A 14,597-nucleotide genomic window follows, 5' to 3' on the forward strand; every position below is an offset into this window, starting at 1 on the left:
ACACCTGAGCTCAGGTGAAGGTCAGACGTCTGTGCGGCAGTGTGTGACCGCCTGTTGGTGTGCAGCTCCTGTGCGCTCAGGACGAGTGTGTCCAGTGTCTGCTGGAGCAGGACGCGTGTCTGCTGCAGGGGGACTCACAGGGTCGAACCCCCATCCACCTGGCTGCAGCCCAAGGCCACGCCTCCTGGCTGAGCGAGCTGCTGACCATCGCCTGCTCAGAGTCCAGCAGTGTGCCGCCGCTGAAGGACGGCAGTGGATACACCCCCCTGCACTGGGCGTGCTTCTACGGTCAGTTACCCCCCCGGGGGGCTCACAGTGTGCACGTGTGCACGTCACTCTCAGGTCTCTAAGACAGATTAGGTCTGTGTGACTAGGTGTGCGTGTGGGGGGTCAGGTGGGGGGTCAGGTGGGCCGATCAGCTCTGTGGCTCTGTGGTTCTGGACCGTGTCTCTGCTGCAGGTCAGGACGGCTGCGTGGAGGTTCTGCTGGAGCAGAGGGGCTGCCGCTGCATCGACGGGAACCCCTTCACCCCCCTCCACTGCGCCGTGTAGGTCCCCCCGCTGCTCCTTGGGGTGGGGGCACGGCGGCCTACCTGACGTGTCTGTCTGCCCCGCAGGGTGAATGGTCACGAGTCGTGCGCGGCGCTGCTGCTGGACGCCATGGGCTCTGACATCACGGGCTGCAGGGATGCAAAGGGCAGGTAGGCGCTCGGGGGAGGGGGGGAGGGGGGGAGGGGGGGAGGGGGGTGTAAGTGTGTTTCTGATGTCTGTTTTTCGGCAGGACTCCTCTCCACGCTGCAGCGTTTGCGGGTCAGACTGAGTGCATTCAGCTCCTCCTTTCCCATGATGCACCTGTGGACCCTGCAGACGATCACGGCCGCACCCCTCTGATGACCGCCGCTGCGAAGGGCCGCGTTGGCGCTCTGGGTACGGCGGCGTTTCCTCTTTGAGCGCGTTTGCTGCCGGCAGTTCTTTGACCTTTGTTTCCTGTTTGCAGAGGCTCTGCTGGACGCCGGCGCCGGGCTGAGTCTGATCGACCGCGACGGGAACACGCCGCTGCACGTGGCCTGCAGTAACGTAGGTGTCCACAGGGGGCAGCATTTTCTAATTCCCTCCCCAGATGTAATCAATATGAGTGTTTTATGACAACTATTTATGAATCCAGAGTTCTGCAGAGAAAAACGTTGGTGGTTGAATAATGTTTACAAACATTATTCAAACGCAATGCATTGTGGTCAATATTCCCCAATCTAGTGAGCATTGATGCACTCTGGTTTTTCTCAGAGACTTCTGGGAAGTTTCCAGGACTCTGGATGTTGGATTTTATAAACCGGCGAACGCTGTTAATGTGAGGAACTCGGACCCCAACTCAGTCTCTGTTCTGGTCTGCAGGGAACCGAGGACGGCGTGCTGATGATCCTGCAGAGGCTGTCGGACGCCACGCTCATAAACGCCACCAACGCGGCGATGCAAACGTGAGTCTGAACCCTCCAACGAACCGGGGCGGCCTCATGTGTTACTGATGGGGGGTGGGGAGGGGGGGGTGAGACCAACCTGTGGGGGTCAGCTCAGAAAGCCCCTAAGAACAGCAGCAGCAGCAGCAGAACAACAGAAGCAGCAGAACCCTGACCCTAACCCAGAACAAAGAAACGGTTTCAGGTGTGAAAGCTGTGGTTCTGTTTCTCGGTTAAGCTCCTCCCCCTCTGACAGCCAAAGGCTTCATTTAGCTTCTGTGAGCTGCAGCGGTTTTGTGGTTTAGCCGGAGTCTCTGTAGGTTTGGACCACTAGAACTTGATAAAGGGAGGTTCCATTTGAGTGGAACGGGTCTGTAATCCAACCTTCTGTCTCCGTCAGTCCTCTCCACATGGCGGCGCAGCGCGGCCTGAAGAAGGCGGTCCAGGAGCTGCTGTCCCGAGGAGCCAGCACGCAGACGGTGGATGAGGACGGTAGGATGAAGGTGCAGCTGCATGGCTCCACCCCCGCTCTGCTTCACGGCTGGTTGTAGAGTCTGTGTGTGAGAGTGCAGTTCCTGGATTGAACTCAGACCAGGAAGTACCAAGCAGTTCCTCCCATGTCCACTGGAGGCAGTGTTCAGGCGGGAGCGGTTTTACATTCTGTTCATGACAGTGAATGTGATGTGTCTCTGACTGTAAATGAGAACTGGACTGAGTGGCCCCGCCCCTCTGGCGTTCCAAAGAGGAAGTGGCTCCAAGAAGCCAAAATCCCACAGATGTGTACAGAGAAACAAACATCTGTTCCTCAGTTATTCTGGATCTGATTCCTTTTATTGACATTTTTTTAGGATCTTTCTGTAGTTCTTCAAACTATAAACTGACCAATCACCTGCCTCAATAAAAGTAGGTGGAGCCACTTTCAACATTCAAAACCTTTGATTGACAGATTTGGTGTAGGTAGCCCGCTTTCAAGTGGCCAATCACTGCTTACTGACGACGTCTGGATCCAACATGGCGGCGCCTGAATAGTTGATTTGGTTGGAGGCTGGACACTAGCTCCTGTTCTCACAAGCAGTCAATGGTGTGGGGGGCAGCAGAACTTTGGCCCCCTCCCTGCTGAGTTCTGATCCATGTCTGTCTCCTGCTTCGGCTTTCTGCCTCCTCTGTGCCCCCCAGGTCTGACCCCCGCCCTGGCTTGTGCTCCTAGCAGACAGGTGGCTGATTGTCTGGCTCATTCTGGCTCCCATGATGCCTTTCTGCTCCCCTTGCAGCTCCGGGGGCCCCTCCCCAGGCTTCCTGCTGAGGCCCCTCCCCAGGCTTCCTGCTGAGGCCCCTCCCCAGGGCAAGGGGCCCTGGTCTTCAGGGGCCCGCAGCCTCAAGAACCCTTTGGGACCTTTGATCGGGGGAAGACTGAGAATGACTCAGAGGACTGGGAGACCCTCTGACCCCCCCCCCCCTTCTGGGGGCTCTGCAGTGCCGCCTGCCGCCACACCAGCTCTACCCAGGCCGGTTCTGGTCGGGTACTGCAGAAAGCCATTTTATCTGTTTGTTAGAAAGACGTCTGAGCAGAACCCTGAGGTTCTGATGACTGGAGCCTGCAGTTTATGATTAGAAGGAATTCTGCTGGTAAACATCAACCGACCCGGTTCTATTGAGGAAGATGATGTTCAGACTCCTCGCAGGTCAGAGGTCACCCTCACGGTCAGACGGCGTTCTTTCAGAGCAAAGACCTTCGGTCAGACTTGTGATGACTCAGCAGAACCTGTTTCAGGGATGTTTTTTATGTTTTCTAGACATGCAGGGTTCTGGAGGTTACAGCGGTTCTGTTTCTGGGTTCAATAGAACCTTTGGTTCTCGGTCTGAAGGCTCAGATTCTGTAGAAGTTTCCATGACGGTACAAATCACTGCCAGCACTTAAATGCCACTGCCCCGCCCCCACCCCCGTGCCGTGCCATGGCTGTACTCATCCCCAGTGCCTTGATGCCAGAACCTTCAGGCTCGTTGGACCCGCTCCGGCGGACACATTTGGACTTTCTGCTCATATTTCTGACCTCGTCTGAACTGAAATGTTTTTAGACATTTTCTCAAATGTTTGTACTGAAGGTGCAGAACACCAAAGAGCTGAGCGAAGACGAGTCTCCGGACGTCTGGAGCCGGAACCGAGGCGTGGTTCCGGTTCTGGTTCCTCCTCACGTCACAGCAGTTCCTGATGCAGTGGCCGGTGTTTTTTACAGCCTGTATGATTTGAAATAAAAGCGTTTGCATCTTAAAGTCTGGCAGCTTTTCTTCTGGGTTCTTCAGAAGGTTCTGTTCATCCAGGAGACGGACAGAACCGTGGAACGTCTGCAGAACCACTCAGCTCCTCGCCCCGGTTCAGAAGAACAAACAAATGTTTGATGTTAAACTTTATTAGTTACACAATTTCTGTACAATAAGAAAATCCAACGCCGCTTAGTTTGACAGACGGCGGCGCCGCCCAGGAGCCGAGTAGAACCTCCGCCGGGTCAGAAAGCTGGCCCGGCAGCCCGGCCTTCAGTGTTGGGGTTCTGCAGTCAGCAGTTGGTTCCCAGTGCGGTCCAGTGGTCCGGAACCATCAGGAAGTATTTGTCCATGGCCTCACAGAAGCGGGCCCGGTACAGTTCTGGAGAAACCACGGTGGGCATCTTCCCTGCAGACAGGAAACAGAACCAGGTCCGTCATGAACCAGGTCTGAAGAACACAAGGCTGTACGGGCTCTGGAGGTGAACAGGCTCTGGACCTGCTGCAGACTCAGAGCTTAGAGGAGAAACTGAAACTAGTCACAGACTCAGCCCGAGTCCAGACGGGTCCAGCTCCCTCAGAACTTCACTGATGATGTCAGAACCCAGCAGACTGTAAACCAATAAGGATGCGATCCAGGCCGGCTCAGTCCCAGTCCTGCAGATCCCCCTCCTTCAACCAGGAGGTTTCTGGCTGGGAGGTCTGGAACCAGTCAGGGTGGTGGATCTGCAGGACCAGGACTGAGCAGCCCTGCCAGGCTGCACACGGCGCCCCCCCCGGTGCCATCATCAGTCACTAGCACAGACCATGGACTCTATCTGAGACCTGGACTGAGTGACCCCGCCCCCTGGTGTTCCAAACAGGAAGTAGCTGCTGGCTTCCATAGAGAAACAAGCAGCTGTCAGTCATCTTCATGGAGCCCGCTTTCAAGCAGTGGGGGTGTGGCCTTCCAACAAGCTCACTCCTGATTGGACACGGCTGCCAAAGAAACGTCGCCTCAGACCGACTTGGACCAATCACTGCTTACAGACTCATATGGAGTAGAGCCTGTTGGATGGATGACATCACACTCTGACCCGTCAGGGTCTGGAACCCCCCACCCCAGAGCGTGCCTCCCCCACAGGGACGTATGGTCTATCCATGTTTGAAAGCGGACCCTGCGGTGACCTTGAAGACATCAGTGGGGGAGGGGCCGATCTTAAAGCTGCTGCTGGTTTGTAGAGCAGCTGCATCTTCACACCCGTCTGAACCCCGACCCCCGCTTTTACCTTGACCCCCCAGGATTCCCGTGGACTTGACGACCATCTCCAGCCTCTTGTCCCACGTGAAGGTCCTGATGTAATCTGCAGGAGAACACGCAGATGAAGACCTGAAGAAGAGGAGGCCGACTGTCCCCCCCCTCACCCCCCTCACCTATGATCCCCACCACCAGCTGGTCCGTGGCGTCGTCCCGCCCCACCAGGAGGGAGTAGTCGATGATGAGGTGGCTGGACAGGAAGTGGGCGTCGCTGTGGATGGCGGCCCTCAGGATGGCCTTGCAGTGGGAGCGGATGTAGAGCGGGTGGTCGTGGATCAGCTTCAGCAGGTTCTCGTCCAGCAGGACCACCTCACAGCTCTCCTTCCCCGAGTCCGTCTTCACGTTCCGGTTCCTGAGCGAGCCCTTCAGGTCGAACACCTGCGGGCAAGGCGTGTCAGCAGGCGCGGGGTGTCACCGGCCCGGGACGGGCACGGCGTGTCAGCGGGCGCGGGGTGTCAGCGGGCGCGGCGGGCACGGCGTGCCAGCTGGGGCGGTGTGTCAGCGGGCGCGGGGTGTCAGCGGGAGCGGGGTGTCAGCGGGCGCGGCGGGCACGGCGTGCCAGCGGGCGCGGGGTGTCAGCGGGCGCGGGGTGTCACACGCGGCCCGCTCCCCCCCTGCTCACCTGGGACATCTTGCGGCCATAGAAGAGGTTCTCCATAACCAGCAGGTCCAGCTTCTTCTCGCTGTTGTTCTGGGAGTTCTTGTAGCCGATCCTGTAAACCCCCAGGATCTTGGCGAGCACCGTTGGCCGCTGTGGGATGAGCAAGTAGTGGGTCAATCATTTTGGAGGCAGTTCGGGGTTGTTTACGTGGTTCGTACGCCATGATTGGGTAAATGAGCCGCATTTCTCCATATTCCCTCGTATGTCTAGCGGACTTTTCATGCATGAACCACTGATGTGTGACGTTTAGATCCCGTTCAAATGACGTCATTGACGCATGATGATCACTACTGAATTATAATTTATAATGAATTACATATCAACGGCACACGTTACCCGTTCTACGTGGGTTTGCGTGTTCTTTGCGTGGTTCAATCGTGAACATTTCACTTTAGGACGCCAACTTTTTCCACGTATGAGCAGAACATGCGTAGCGGCTGTGGGACACGGCCTTCAGAAGCCCGATGCGTGTTACTGACACTTTCATTCTGGTTGATCCTCCACAGGTGGATCTGGGGCGGCTGTGGGGCAGCGGTCGACCGCTCTACCTGCGTACCTTCTGCTGCACCGCTCCTGTGATGTAGGTGAAGTAGTGCGGAGCAAAGTCCAGGAAGGACTGGACCTCCAACCGGGGCATCTGCTTGAGGATGAAGCGGTCATCTGAGCAGGACAGAGATGTTAGAGCTGCAGCCACATCAGAGCTCAGCCGCTGTGGTGCAGCGGCCCCCACCTTCTGTGGCGTAGAACACGGCTCCCGACTTTCCTCCTCGCGCCTGCCAGTTCACGCAGTGCGACAGCGAGCGGACAAAGTCCTCTTCGCTGCTCTCCATGATCTCCTCGCGCATCTTGTGGAAGTCCTCGGCGTAGTAGATCCGACAGTAGAACTTGGCGTTGGCGTCAGAGAACTCTGTGGAGAGACTCGTGGTTGACTTCCTTCACATGATTTGGTCCAAACCTGTCTGGTTGGAGTCTACTCTCTATTGGTAACACGTGGTGTTCCTCAGGGCTCTGTCCTGGCTCTCTTACTTTTCTCAGCCAGCTACTTTCACTCGTTAACATTACAGAGAAACTACATTGTAGTTGCACTTCTACACCGATGACACTCCGCTCTACCTGGCCACCAATCCCAGCTCTCCTTTCTCCTCCCCTTCTGCTCAGAGAAGTTACCCTCACAGGTGATTCCAGAATCGACACTCATTCACCCCCCCCTTTGGTAAAACGCAAAGAAAAGCTTTTTTCCACCTTTCCCCACAGCCGTTCCAGTCCAGGCATTAGCCACATCCTGTCCCAAAGTCTTTCTCAGGTCAGACAGCAGAACTCTACTGCATGACCTCCACACAGTAGTTCAACCACAGCTTACAGCTCACCGTGTCTAGGTCTGCTTACAGCAAGTGACATGGAAACCCACCTTTGACCTTTGACCTCTGTCTTAATTACACCTGAAAGGTGACCCTGATGCCTCACAGCACCTCCAAATACAATTGATTAGGTATTAGGTTGTGATTGAGAAAGTGAAGGAATCCCTGCATGTTTGCAGCTGGAGGAAGACCCTCGGTTCTTCAGCGCACATGGATGCTGGACACTCACGCAGCTCCACGTGTGGGTTCAGGCTGTGCTTCTTCTGTCTGTCGGCAGCGTCGGCGTCCTCTGAAACACAGACACGTGTGAGGCGTGTGTGCTCGTGCTGCCCTCTGCGTGTGAGGCTTGGACACGCACTGAGCGGCTCGGCGTCGGCGCCGCTGCGGTTCTGCGGGGCAGACGAGGACTCGCCGGGCCTGGCAGGGCTGCTCCTCAGCCGGGCGTCTGCGGCGCTGCAGGACACAAGCGGAGCGTCAAGCTTCAGGAGGATGGCTGCTGAAGGTCAGCTGAAGGTCGCTGAACACCAACAGTCATTAGTGTTTTCCCAGTAATGAACAAACAGCAGCTTTGTGTGGGGACCCCCTGCAGGATTCCAACAGCTGCATGGAGTCCAGTACCTTCCAGCTGCTGCAGATTCTTCTCCTGCTGCCTTTGACGTCTTGGACAGATCATCCAGAGCCGTCTTGTACTCTTTGCAGCTGGAAGACAAACTTATCTAAGCTGGTTCATGTGTCCATGGACACGTGCACACACACACACGTGCACACACACACACACACACGTGCACACACACATGCACAGACACACACACGTGCACACACACACACACACACGTGCACACACACATGCACAGACACACACACGTGCACACACACACACATGCACACACGTGCACATACACATGCACAGACACACACACGTGCACACACACGCACACACGTGCACACACACGTGCACAGACACACACACTTGCACACACACACGTGCACACACACACGTGCACACACACACGTGCACATACACACACACACTTGCACACACACACGTGCACACACACACACACGGTCAGAGGGTGGGAGTGGTCACCTGAGGGCAAAAGCGATGATGGAGCTGGGCTCTCTCTCGCACACGGCGATGGGCACGCGCTCGTGCTCGTGCATTAGGAAGTGTTTGTCCGGATCGCTGTTAGGGGAAACAGGCGTCAGGACTTTGAGAAGATCAGCTGGTCCCTTCAGAACCCTCAGAACATGAAGCCCTGCTGCTCTGCAGAGGTCCTGACGGTGGGCTCAGCTTCATCAGTCCGATCAGAGGAGGGTCACAGCAGGCCTGTGTTAGCAAGTGTTAGAGTTCATGCCAGGACAGCCCACAACTCTGTTAACGGGACGACCCGACGGCTCAACACGCCCCCAAAACGTCCTCATGACGAGGAAACCAGCACAAACGCCTCATACCAGCTGTTCGCCACAGCCCTGGGGGGCTGATGGGGGTGTGGGCTTTTTTTGCAGCCACAGGACCTGGACACAGAGAGCGCCGGAGTTCACCGAGGTCACGGCGCAAAGACCTCCTCACCACAACACCGGGAGCTCTGAAAACAAACGCACACAGCCAGCGGACTGCAGAACTCACAAGGGAACCGGGATGGGGCTGAAGCTGTTGCCGGGCAGGAAGTTGGCCAGGATGGCCTTCATGGTGGACTTCTCCTTCACCTGGCTGTCCGCCGAGCCCAGCAGGTGTCCGTCAAACACGTCTAAAAGCCAGAAGATGCAGACGGTGAGGAGCGGCAACACGCAGTGCACGGGATCACAGCGCTTCAGGAAGAACCTTCAGGGATGCTGAGGGAGTCCTGCTCCATGGAGGCGGGCCCGGCGGCGGGCGGGTCGCCGCTGGACTCCCCCACAGGCTGCTGGAGGGAGGCAGTGACGGGCAGAGCTGACAGGGGGCGGTCCTCTGCTGAAGACAACAACGTTAATACCCCAGGAAGACCACGGAATGGTCCTCAGACATGGGAAAACATGCCTTTGTCTCCGTTCAGAACCACAGGAGACGGGTTTCGGGGGGAGGAGTCCAGGGCGCTCTGGAAAGAACAACAGAAAGCTGGGATGGAATCTTCCCATCAGAGATGTCTGCGTGGAGACTGAAGCTTCATGCTCTTCCGTGTCAGAAAGGATCACGCTTCCCTCAGGGGCGTGAGAGGAGCGTGGTTCTGGGAAGATCACGGGGATGTGGTCGGCTCTGACCTTCATGTCCTCATTGGGGGCCGGTCTGTGCCTGCCGGGGCTGGGTGGGACGGACAGCCGCTTCCTGCCTTTCTCCTGCTGGAACAGGTCCTGAAGTCTGTGAGAACAGAAAACCACAACATCAGAGACTACAAACATCCTAAGACACCTTCAGGTCTTTATGCTGAGCTTCAGCTTCTCCAAGTACGTCAGCAAAGCCTCCGCTCAGGGAAGCACCGTCACCTCCTGAAAGCTGGTTGGAAACTCAACAATGCAATTCACTGTGTGACCACTAGGTGGCGAGCAACAAAATGAAGCAACGTCAACGCAAAACACCCATCTGCTGGAGCGAAATGCAGCCAAAATGGCAGCAAACATCCCTCCTCTGTCCTCTGCTTTACATTGCTTACAGTCACATTTTGAATTGATTTTAAAGTCGTTTCAGAGCCTTGGATGGTGAAGCTTCAACGTACACATCTGACCTTTAACCCCATCCTCTTCAGGCTGATCTCTAAGGTCCTCCAGCTAAAATCTGTAAGCGTTCCAAAATCCACTTTAAGACAAGAGATCTCTAGATCACGCCGCTGCTCCTCCACGCCGCTGTTTTAAATCTCAGGTCAGGAGAGCTTTGAGCTGATTTCAGTCCGTGCTTTACTGTGTTTTACTGTGTTTTGTTTTATTATTATTAGTGTATTATATTACTTCTCTGTGTTTTAAATGATTTTATGCCCCTTTTGTAAAACCCTTTGTGCGATCTAAATAAAGATATTCTATTCTATTCAGGTTCAAATGAGCCCCAAACAAATCCACGGGTCACATGACAGGCTGTGATCATGTGACCCGTGGATTCAGCTCATTGAAAGATACAGAACCAGAATGAACGGAGGAAGGCTCCGCCCCACAGGCTTCAGAGCGGCCTCCTTCCACGCAGAGCCCAACGTGCAGGTTCTGGTTCTGACCTGCTGTTCCACGACTGCAGCATCTCACACAGACTCTGCTTCTTCACCACCAGAGACTCCAGGACCGCCTGCAGCTGCTGAGGAGAGTCCAGGCCGCAGGACTGCAGTCGCACCTGGAGCTTTTCGATCCAGCTGCGAAGCTCCGCCTCCTCCATCTGAACACAGAGGAACAGAACGTGACGCCAACAGAAGGATGCGAAGAAGGAAGGCTAAGGTCCCTTACGTCCTTCTGAGCAAACAGGTCCTCCATCTTCTCCTCCCGGGTCTTACTGAAAGTGTCCGTCTTCAGGGAGGTGAGGCGGTCATCGATGGCGAGGTACACCTGAGACACTCTGAGGAGAAAAGGTGGAGCCTGTCAGGGTGGCTGAGTCAGCAAAACCATGAACCACAGTGGGACCCTGACCACCATGAAGCAGCAGCAAAAACCGATAGATTCCAGCATTAACCCTTTCAGACAGACTCCCATCAGCCTGTGAGACGTTACCCCACATCAAAACCAGCTTCTAGGAGAGCAAAGGGACGGAGCTTTTCTGTCGCTGTGAGTCCATTAACCCTTTTTGTCCCACGCCTCGCCCCGCCGCCGTCTTCCTGTCGGACAGGAGCAGGTCTGCACCGACCTTTAGAGGAAGCAGCAGCATCCCTTACTTCTGAGAGAAGTCCTTCAGGTCCTGCTGCAAGCTGGTTTTGGACGGCCCCAGGTTCCTGATGAAGATCTTGGGTCGGGGAAGACAGATCTCCAGCAGCCTGACAGGCGTGTAGCTGAGGAAACCAGAAGAGCAGAAGGATCATGTGCAAACCACGGCTGAACAGCAGGATGAGGTGCTTCTTGATTCTGTTGGGTCTCGGGCTCAGCAGCAGGAGAACAGCTGGAGCAGTACCTGAAGGAGGCCACCATCTGGTTGTAGGAGAAGTACTGGTGGTAATCTTTATGAATGGAGTGTCCACAGGGCTCTGCGTTGGCCCGTCTGCTGTACTGGTGGCCATAGAAGCGGAGCTCCAGGTATTTGGCAAAAGACATGGACCACGAGTCGTTGGACAGCGGCACCACTGGAGTCACCTGCAGGGAGGACATGTGGACTCAGCCATGAAGACTTTCCAGAGGACCATTCAGGCAGGAGACTCAGCCGTCTCACTGTACAAACTCTCAGCGATGCAGCGTTTGTGAAAACACTTCTGCTGTCAGAGACTGAGCGGCTTCTTTTCCCACAGATGGAGCCTCCTGCAGAGCTTCAGTCTGAAAGTCGGCCCCATGAAGTTCTTCCATTGCTCTGATGGAGTCTCATGCTAACAGCCTTCTATGAACATGGCAGAATGTGGGTGTGGCAGCTCCACACGACTGCAGCCAACAGGAGGATAAAAAGACCAGAAAAGGCCGTAAAGCCCAGGTTAAGGAGGTTTATCGTTAGCTCCAGCTGACACGGACAAAGCCAGCATGCAGAAAAGAGCATCCAGTCCTGAAGCTTTGCTCCAACATGCAGCAAGACCCAGATCCATGCAGCGTCCATGCACGTCTGTCTGCAGCGTCTGCCCCACACAAAGAAACTTTCTGGACTCAAAACATCCCAACGGAAAGACCTGATGGCCAAACACGTCCAGCAGCTTATTGCTATGGTGGTTTTTATCGTTAATAATCATGCTAACAATGATCTATGCTCATTTGGATGAACATCAAGGTTTTTAATGGCAGCGGCGTCTTTTTTTGTTTGCAGTTTCTTTTTTTGCTGCGATGGCAGGTCTGACACTGTCCAGTTTACAGGGGGGCAAAAAAGTATTCAGTCAGCCAGCAATTGTGCAAGTCCTCCCACATACAAAGATGAGAGAGGCTTGTCATTTACATCACGGGTAAACCTCAACAATGACACACAAAACGAGAAAAAAATCCAGAAAATCACAAAGTCTAATTGTTAAAGAAATGATTTGTAAATTCTGGTGGACAATAAGTTTTGTGTGCACGGTGAGCGTGCGTGCGTGCGCACGGTGAGCGTGCGTGCGTGCCTGTGCACGGTGAGCGTGCGTGCCTGCGTGCGCACGGCGAGCGTGCGTGCGTGCGCACGGCGAGCGTGCGTGCCTGTGCACGGTGAGCGTGCGTGCGTGCGTGCGTGCCTGTGCACGGTGAGCGTACGTGCGTGTGCACGGTGAGCGTGCCTGTGTGTGCACGGTGAGCGTGCATGTCTGAGCACGGTGAGCGTACGTGCGTGTGCGCGTGTGCGTGTGTGCACGGTGAGCGTACGTGCGTGTGCGCGTGTGCGTGTGTGCTGACCTGCTTGCAGATGCGGCACCATGAGTAGTTGAGGATGGTGTGCTGATATCCGGGCACAGGAGAGTCCAGCTCCTTCAGCACAATCTGCACGCAGCCGCTGCCGTGCACGAAGCGGCGGATGTGGTGCACCATGGGAGTCTCACAGAACGGGCTGGGACACGGATACGACGGCCTGGACAACAGACTCTCAGTCAGTGCTCCGGTGGGTTTCCCCGTGAAACGGCAGCTCTCACCTGAAGCAGTAGCGCTCCAGGAAAACCCCCAGAGACAAGTCGTTCTTCCCGTAAAACTCCATCATCACGATCCTGTGAAGAGCCAGACTGGTTAGCAGTGCTGCTGAAAGAGGAGCATTCAGGAGGAGGCGTGTGAGGAGCTCACCAGGGGCTGACGCAGTGGTTGGGCGCGTTGTTGGACTGGACGGATGAGCTGCTGAACAGCACGCACAGCCTCTGGTGGTTGATGGGGTTCAGACAGTCCAGCTGAAGACAACACAGCAGGAGGGCAGAGGTCAGGTGTGGAGCCGCGTGGTGCAAATGCACAGCCCCACCTGCAATGACCACACTTCTGGAAACATCAGTGAGGTCACCGAGAAATCCCATGAGTCTCAGCGGAAACCCATTTACAACAAGAACACGGGGTTTGAACGCCATCGATTTCTTGATGGAGGTGATTTTCAGTTACTTTTGGATGCAATACCCATTAATATATTTGTATTTGGAATATGTACAAAATACAAATAATATTTTTTGTAAAATACTTTGGAAACACAATCTACTGAGCTTCAACAATAGGATTCAACATGCAGATTGCATTCTGGTCTATAAAATCCTTCACGGCCTGGCTCCTCCCCACTTCAGGACTTTGTCAAAAAAAGACAAAACAGAAGCAGCAGAGCAGGTTCAAGAGGCGACTGCATTATTCCTTCCAGAAAAAGCAGCTTTAGAAAGACTCTTTTCTGCTTTGGAGCCTCTCAAACCTGGAACACAATCCCAGGAAGCATTGGAGAGCTCTCCACACCTCCATGGTTCTCAAAGCAATGAAGATCATGGCTGCTGGAAAACCAACCTTTAGGGACAATGCCAGAGAACTGTCAAAATAAATCATTGGGGGGTGAAAAAAGTGGTCACATTGTCATAGTATTGTTCTGATTTTGGCGATTTAATTGGGGAAGTATGTATTTGAAACTATTTTAAAGGTAATCTGAGTTATATTAATTTTATGTCATTTTATTTAATTCATCATTCATCATGAACGAATGAATGATGAATTTATTTAATGCGTTTTTACGTTACTGTTGTACTTTTTTACTATATTTTACTATTTTATCTCCATGGTCAGAACGGGACAGAGGCTACAGTCCTGCATATTTACAGTGTCTCATTGCTTTTAGAGCACTCTACACTGTTGGTTGTATGCATTGTCCCTTAAATAAATAAATAAATAAATGAATACAAATACAAATTTTTCTGTCCAGATGTACTCAAACTAGATCAGCAAAGACATAAACAGTCTTTTTAAAAGTGGGAGCAGCTCTAGGGACTTTTGTTTATCTACATACATCTATATCTACGCTGATCTCCAGCTCCACCATCCTAAAGCTAAGAAGCAGCAGCAGCAGTTGGTTCTGTCCTTTAATCTTCCTCCAGATTCCAGCCTAGTCCATCATCTGGGTCAGGAACAGAAAACTGGTCGTTTCATGAACTGGGAGGAGAATGGAGCCGGACTCACCTTTGGCGTCCAGCTTGTGTCACTTTGCTTGTTCTGCTTGTCCTCCTCGCCGTCGGCTTTCCCTGGCAGTCTTCCCTGGCAGCCGGCGCCGGCTCTGGGACCGGCAGAGCCAAAGGGATCTGCGGCTTCCTTCTGCCGGATCCGGCCTCCGCTGGCTCTGTAGTCTGCCAGCATCCTGGCCAGATCCTTGCTGCTGCCCAGATGCTCCACGATGCGGGTCTGGGTGAGACTGTGGCAGGGCAGGACCTCTATGGGTTTTGGGGGCCCGCTGGCAGCCGTCTGTGCCCCCACCAGGCTGGAGGGCCCCGAGTCCTTGAGCATCTGCCGTTTTCGGCGCCCGTCCAGCTCTTTCAGGTCCTTGTTGAGGAGAGGAGAGAGGTACACCTAGGAGACGAAAGCACATGA

The 14,597-nt window shown here is 54.4% G+C and overlaps 2 protein-coding genes across 15 annotated transcripts in view; one reads left to right on the forward strand and one right to left on the reverse strand.

Moving 5' to 3' along the window:
- Positions 1-3,724, forward strand: part of ankrd44 (ankyrin repeat domain 44) — a 39,751-nt gene extending 36,027 nt beyond the window's left edge. For 5 of the 8 annotated variants that reach the window (XM_023951012.1, XM_023951015.1, XM_023951014.1 and 2 more), the window contains exons 21-28: positions 66-288; positions 460-547; positions 617-700; positions 781-926; positions 997-1,076; positions 1,392-1,474; positions 1,854-1,945; positions 2,630-3,724. In XM_023951012.1, coding sequence (XP_023806780.1) covers positions 66-288; positions 460-547; positions 617-700; positions 781-926; positions 997-1,076; positions 1,392-1,474; positions 1,854-1,945; positions 2,630-2,781 — 948 coding nt within the window. In that variant the 3' untranslated portion in view covers positions 2,782-3,724. Of the gene's footprint in view, positions 1-65; positions 289-459; positions 548-616; positions 701-780; positions 927-996; positions 1,077-1,391; positions 1,475-1,853; positions 1,957-2,629 lie in introns of all 8 variants that reach the window. The other 3 variants (XM_023951017.1, XM_023951019.1, XM_023951018.1) reach the window with 3 other exon arrangements.
- Positions 3,725-3,845: 121 nt separating this feature from the next.
- Positions 3,846-14,597, reverse strand: part of pikfyve (phosphoinositide kinase, FYVE-type zinc finger containing) — a 40,455-nt gene continuing 29,703 nt past the window's right edge. For 3 of the 7 annotated variants that reach the window (XM_023951006.1, XM_023951004.1, XM_023951007.1), the window contains 23 exons: positions 14,193-14,576; positions 12,843-12,943; positions 12,698-12,769; positions 12,465-12,636; positions 11,083-11,261; positions 10,850-10,963; positions 10,428-10,536; positions 10,205-10,359; positions 9,267-9,363; positions 9,046-9,103; positions 8,851-8,979; positions 8,656-8,776; positions 8,481-8,543; positions 8,116-8,211; positions 7,647-7,727; positions 7,387-7,481; positions 7,258-7,317; positions 6,401-6,577; positions 6,227-6,330; positions 5,632-5,760; positions 5,126-5,387; positions 4,981-5,055; positions 3,846-4,121 (listed from right to left, as the gene is read on the reverse strand). In XM_023951006.1, the coding sequence (XP_023806774.1) occupies positions 4,006-4,121; positions 4,981-5,055; positions 5,126-5,387; positions 5,632-5,760; positions 6,227-6,330; positions 6,401-6,577; positions 7,258-7,317; positions 7,387-7,481; positions 7,647-7,727; positions 8,116-8,211; positions 8,481-8,543; positions 8,656-8,776; positions 8,851-8,979; positions 9,046-9,103; positions 9,267-9,363; positions 10,205-10,359; positions 10,428-10,536; positions 10,850-10,963; positions 11,083-11,261; positions 12,465-12,636; positions 12,698-12,769; positions 12,843-12,943; positions 14,193-14,576 (2,949 nt within the window). In that variant the 3' untranslated portion in view covers positions 3,846-4,005. The remainder of the gene's footprint in view (positions 4,122-4,980; positions 5,056-5,125; positions 5,388-5,631; positions 5,761-6,226; positions 6,331-6,400; positions 6,578-7,257; positions 7,318-7,386; positions 7,482-7,646; positions 7,728-8,115; positions 8,212-8,480; positions 8,544-8,655; positions 8,777-8,850; positions 8,980-9,045; positions 9,104-9,266; positions 9,364-10,204; positions 10,360-10,427; positions 10,537-10,849; positions 10,964-11,082; positions 11,262-12,464; positions 12,637-12,697; positions 12,770-12,842; positions 12,944-14,192; positions 14,577-14,597) is intronic. The other 4 variants (XM_023951010.1, XM_023951008.1, XM_023951005.1 and 1 more) reach the window with 3 other exon arrangements.

The sequence above is a fragment of the Oryzias latipes genome, chromosome 21 (genome assembly GCF_002234675.1).
Source record: "Oryzias latipes chromosome 21, ASM223467v1".
NCBI lineage: Eukaryota > Metazoa > Chordata > Actinopteri > Beloniformes > Adrianichthyidae > Oryzias > Oryzias latipes.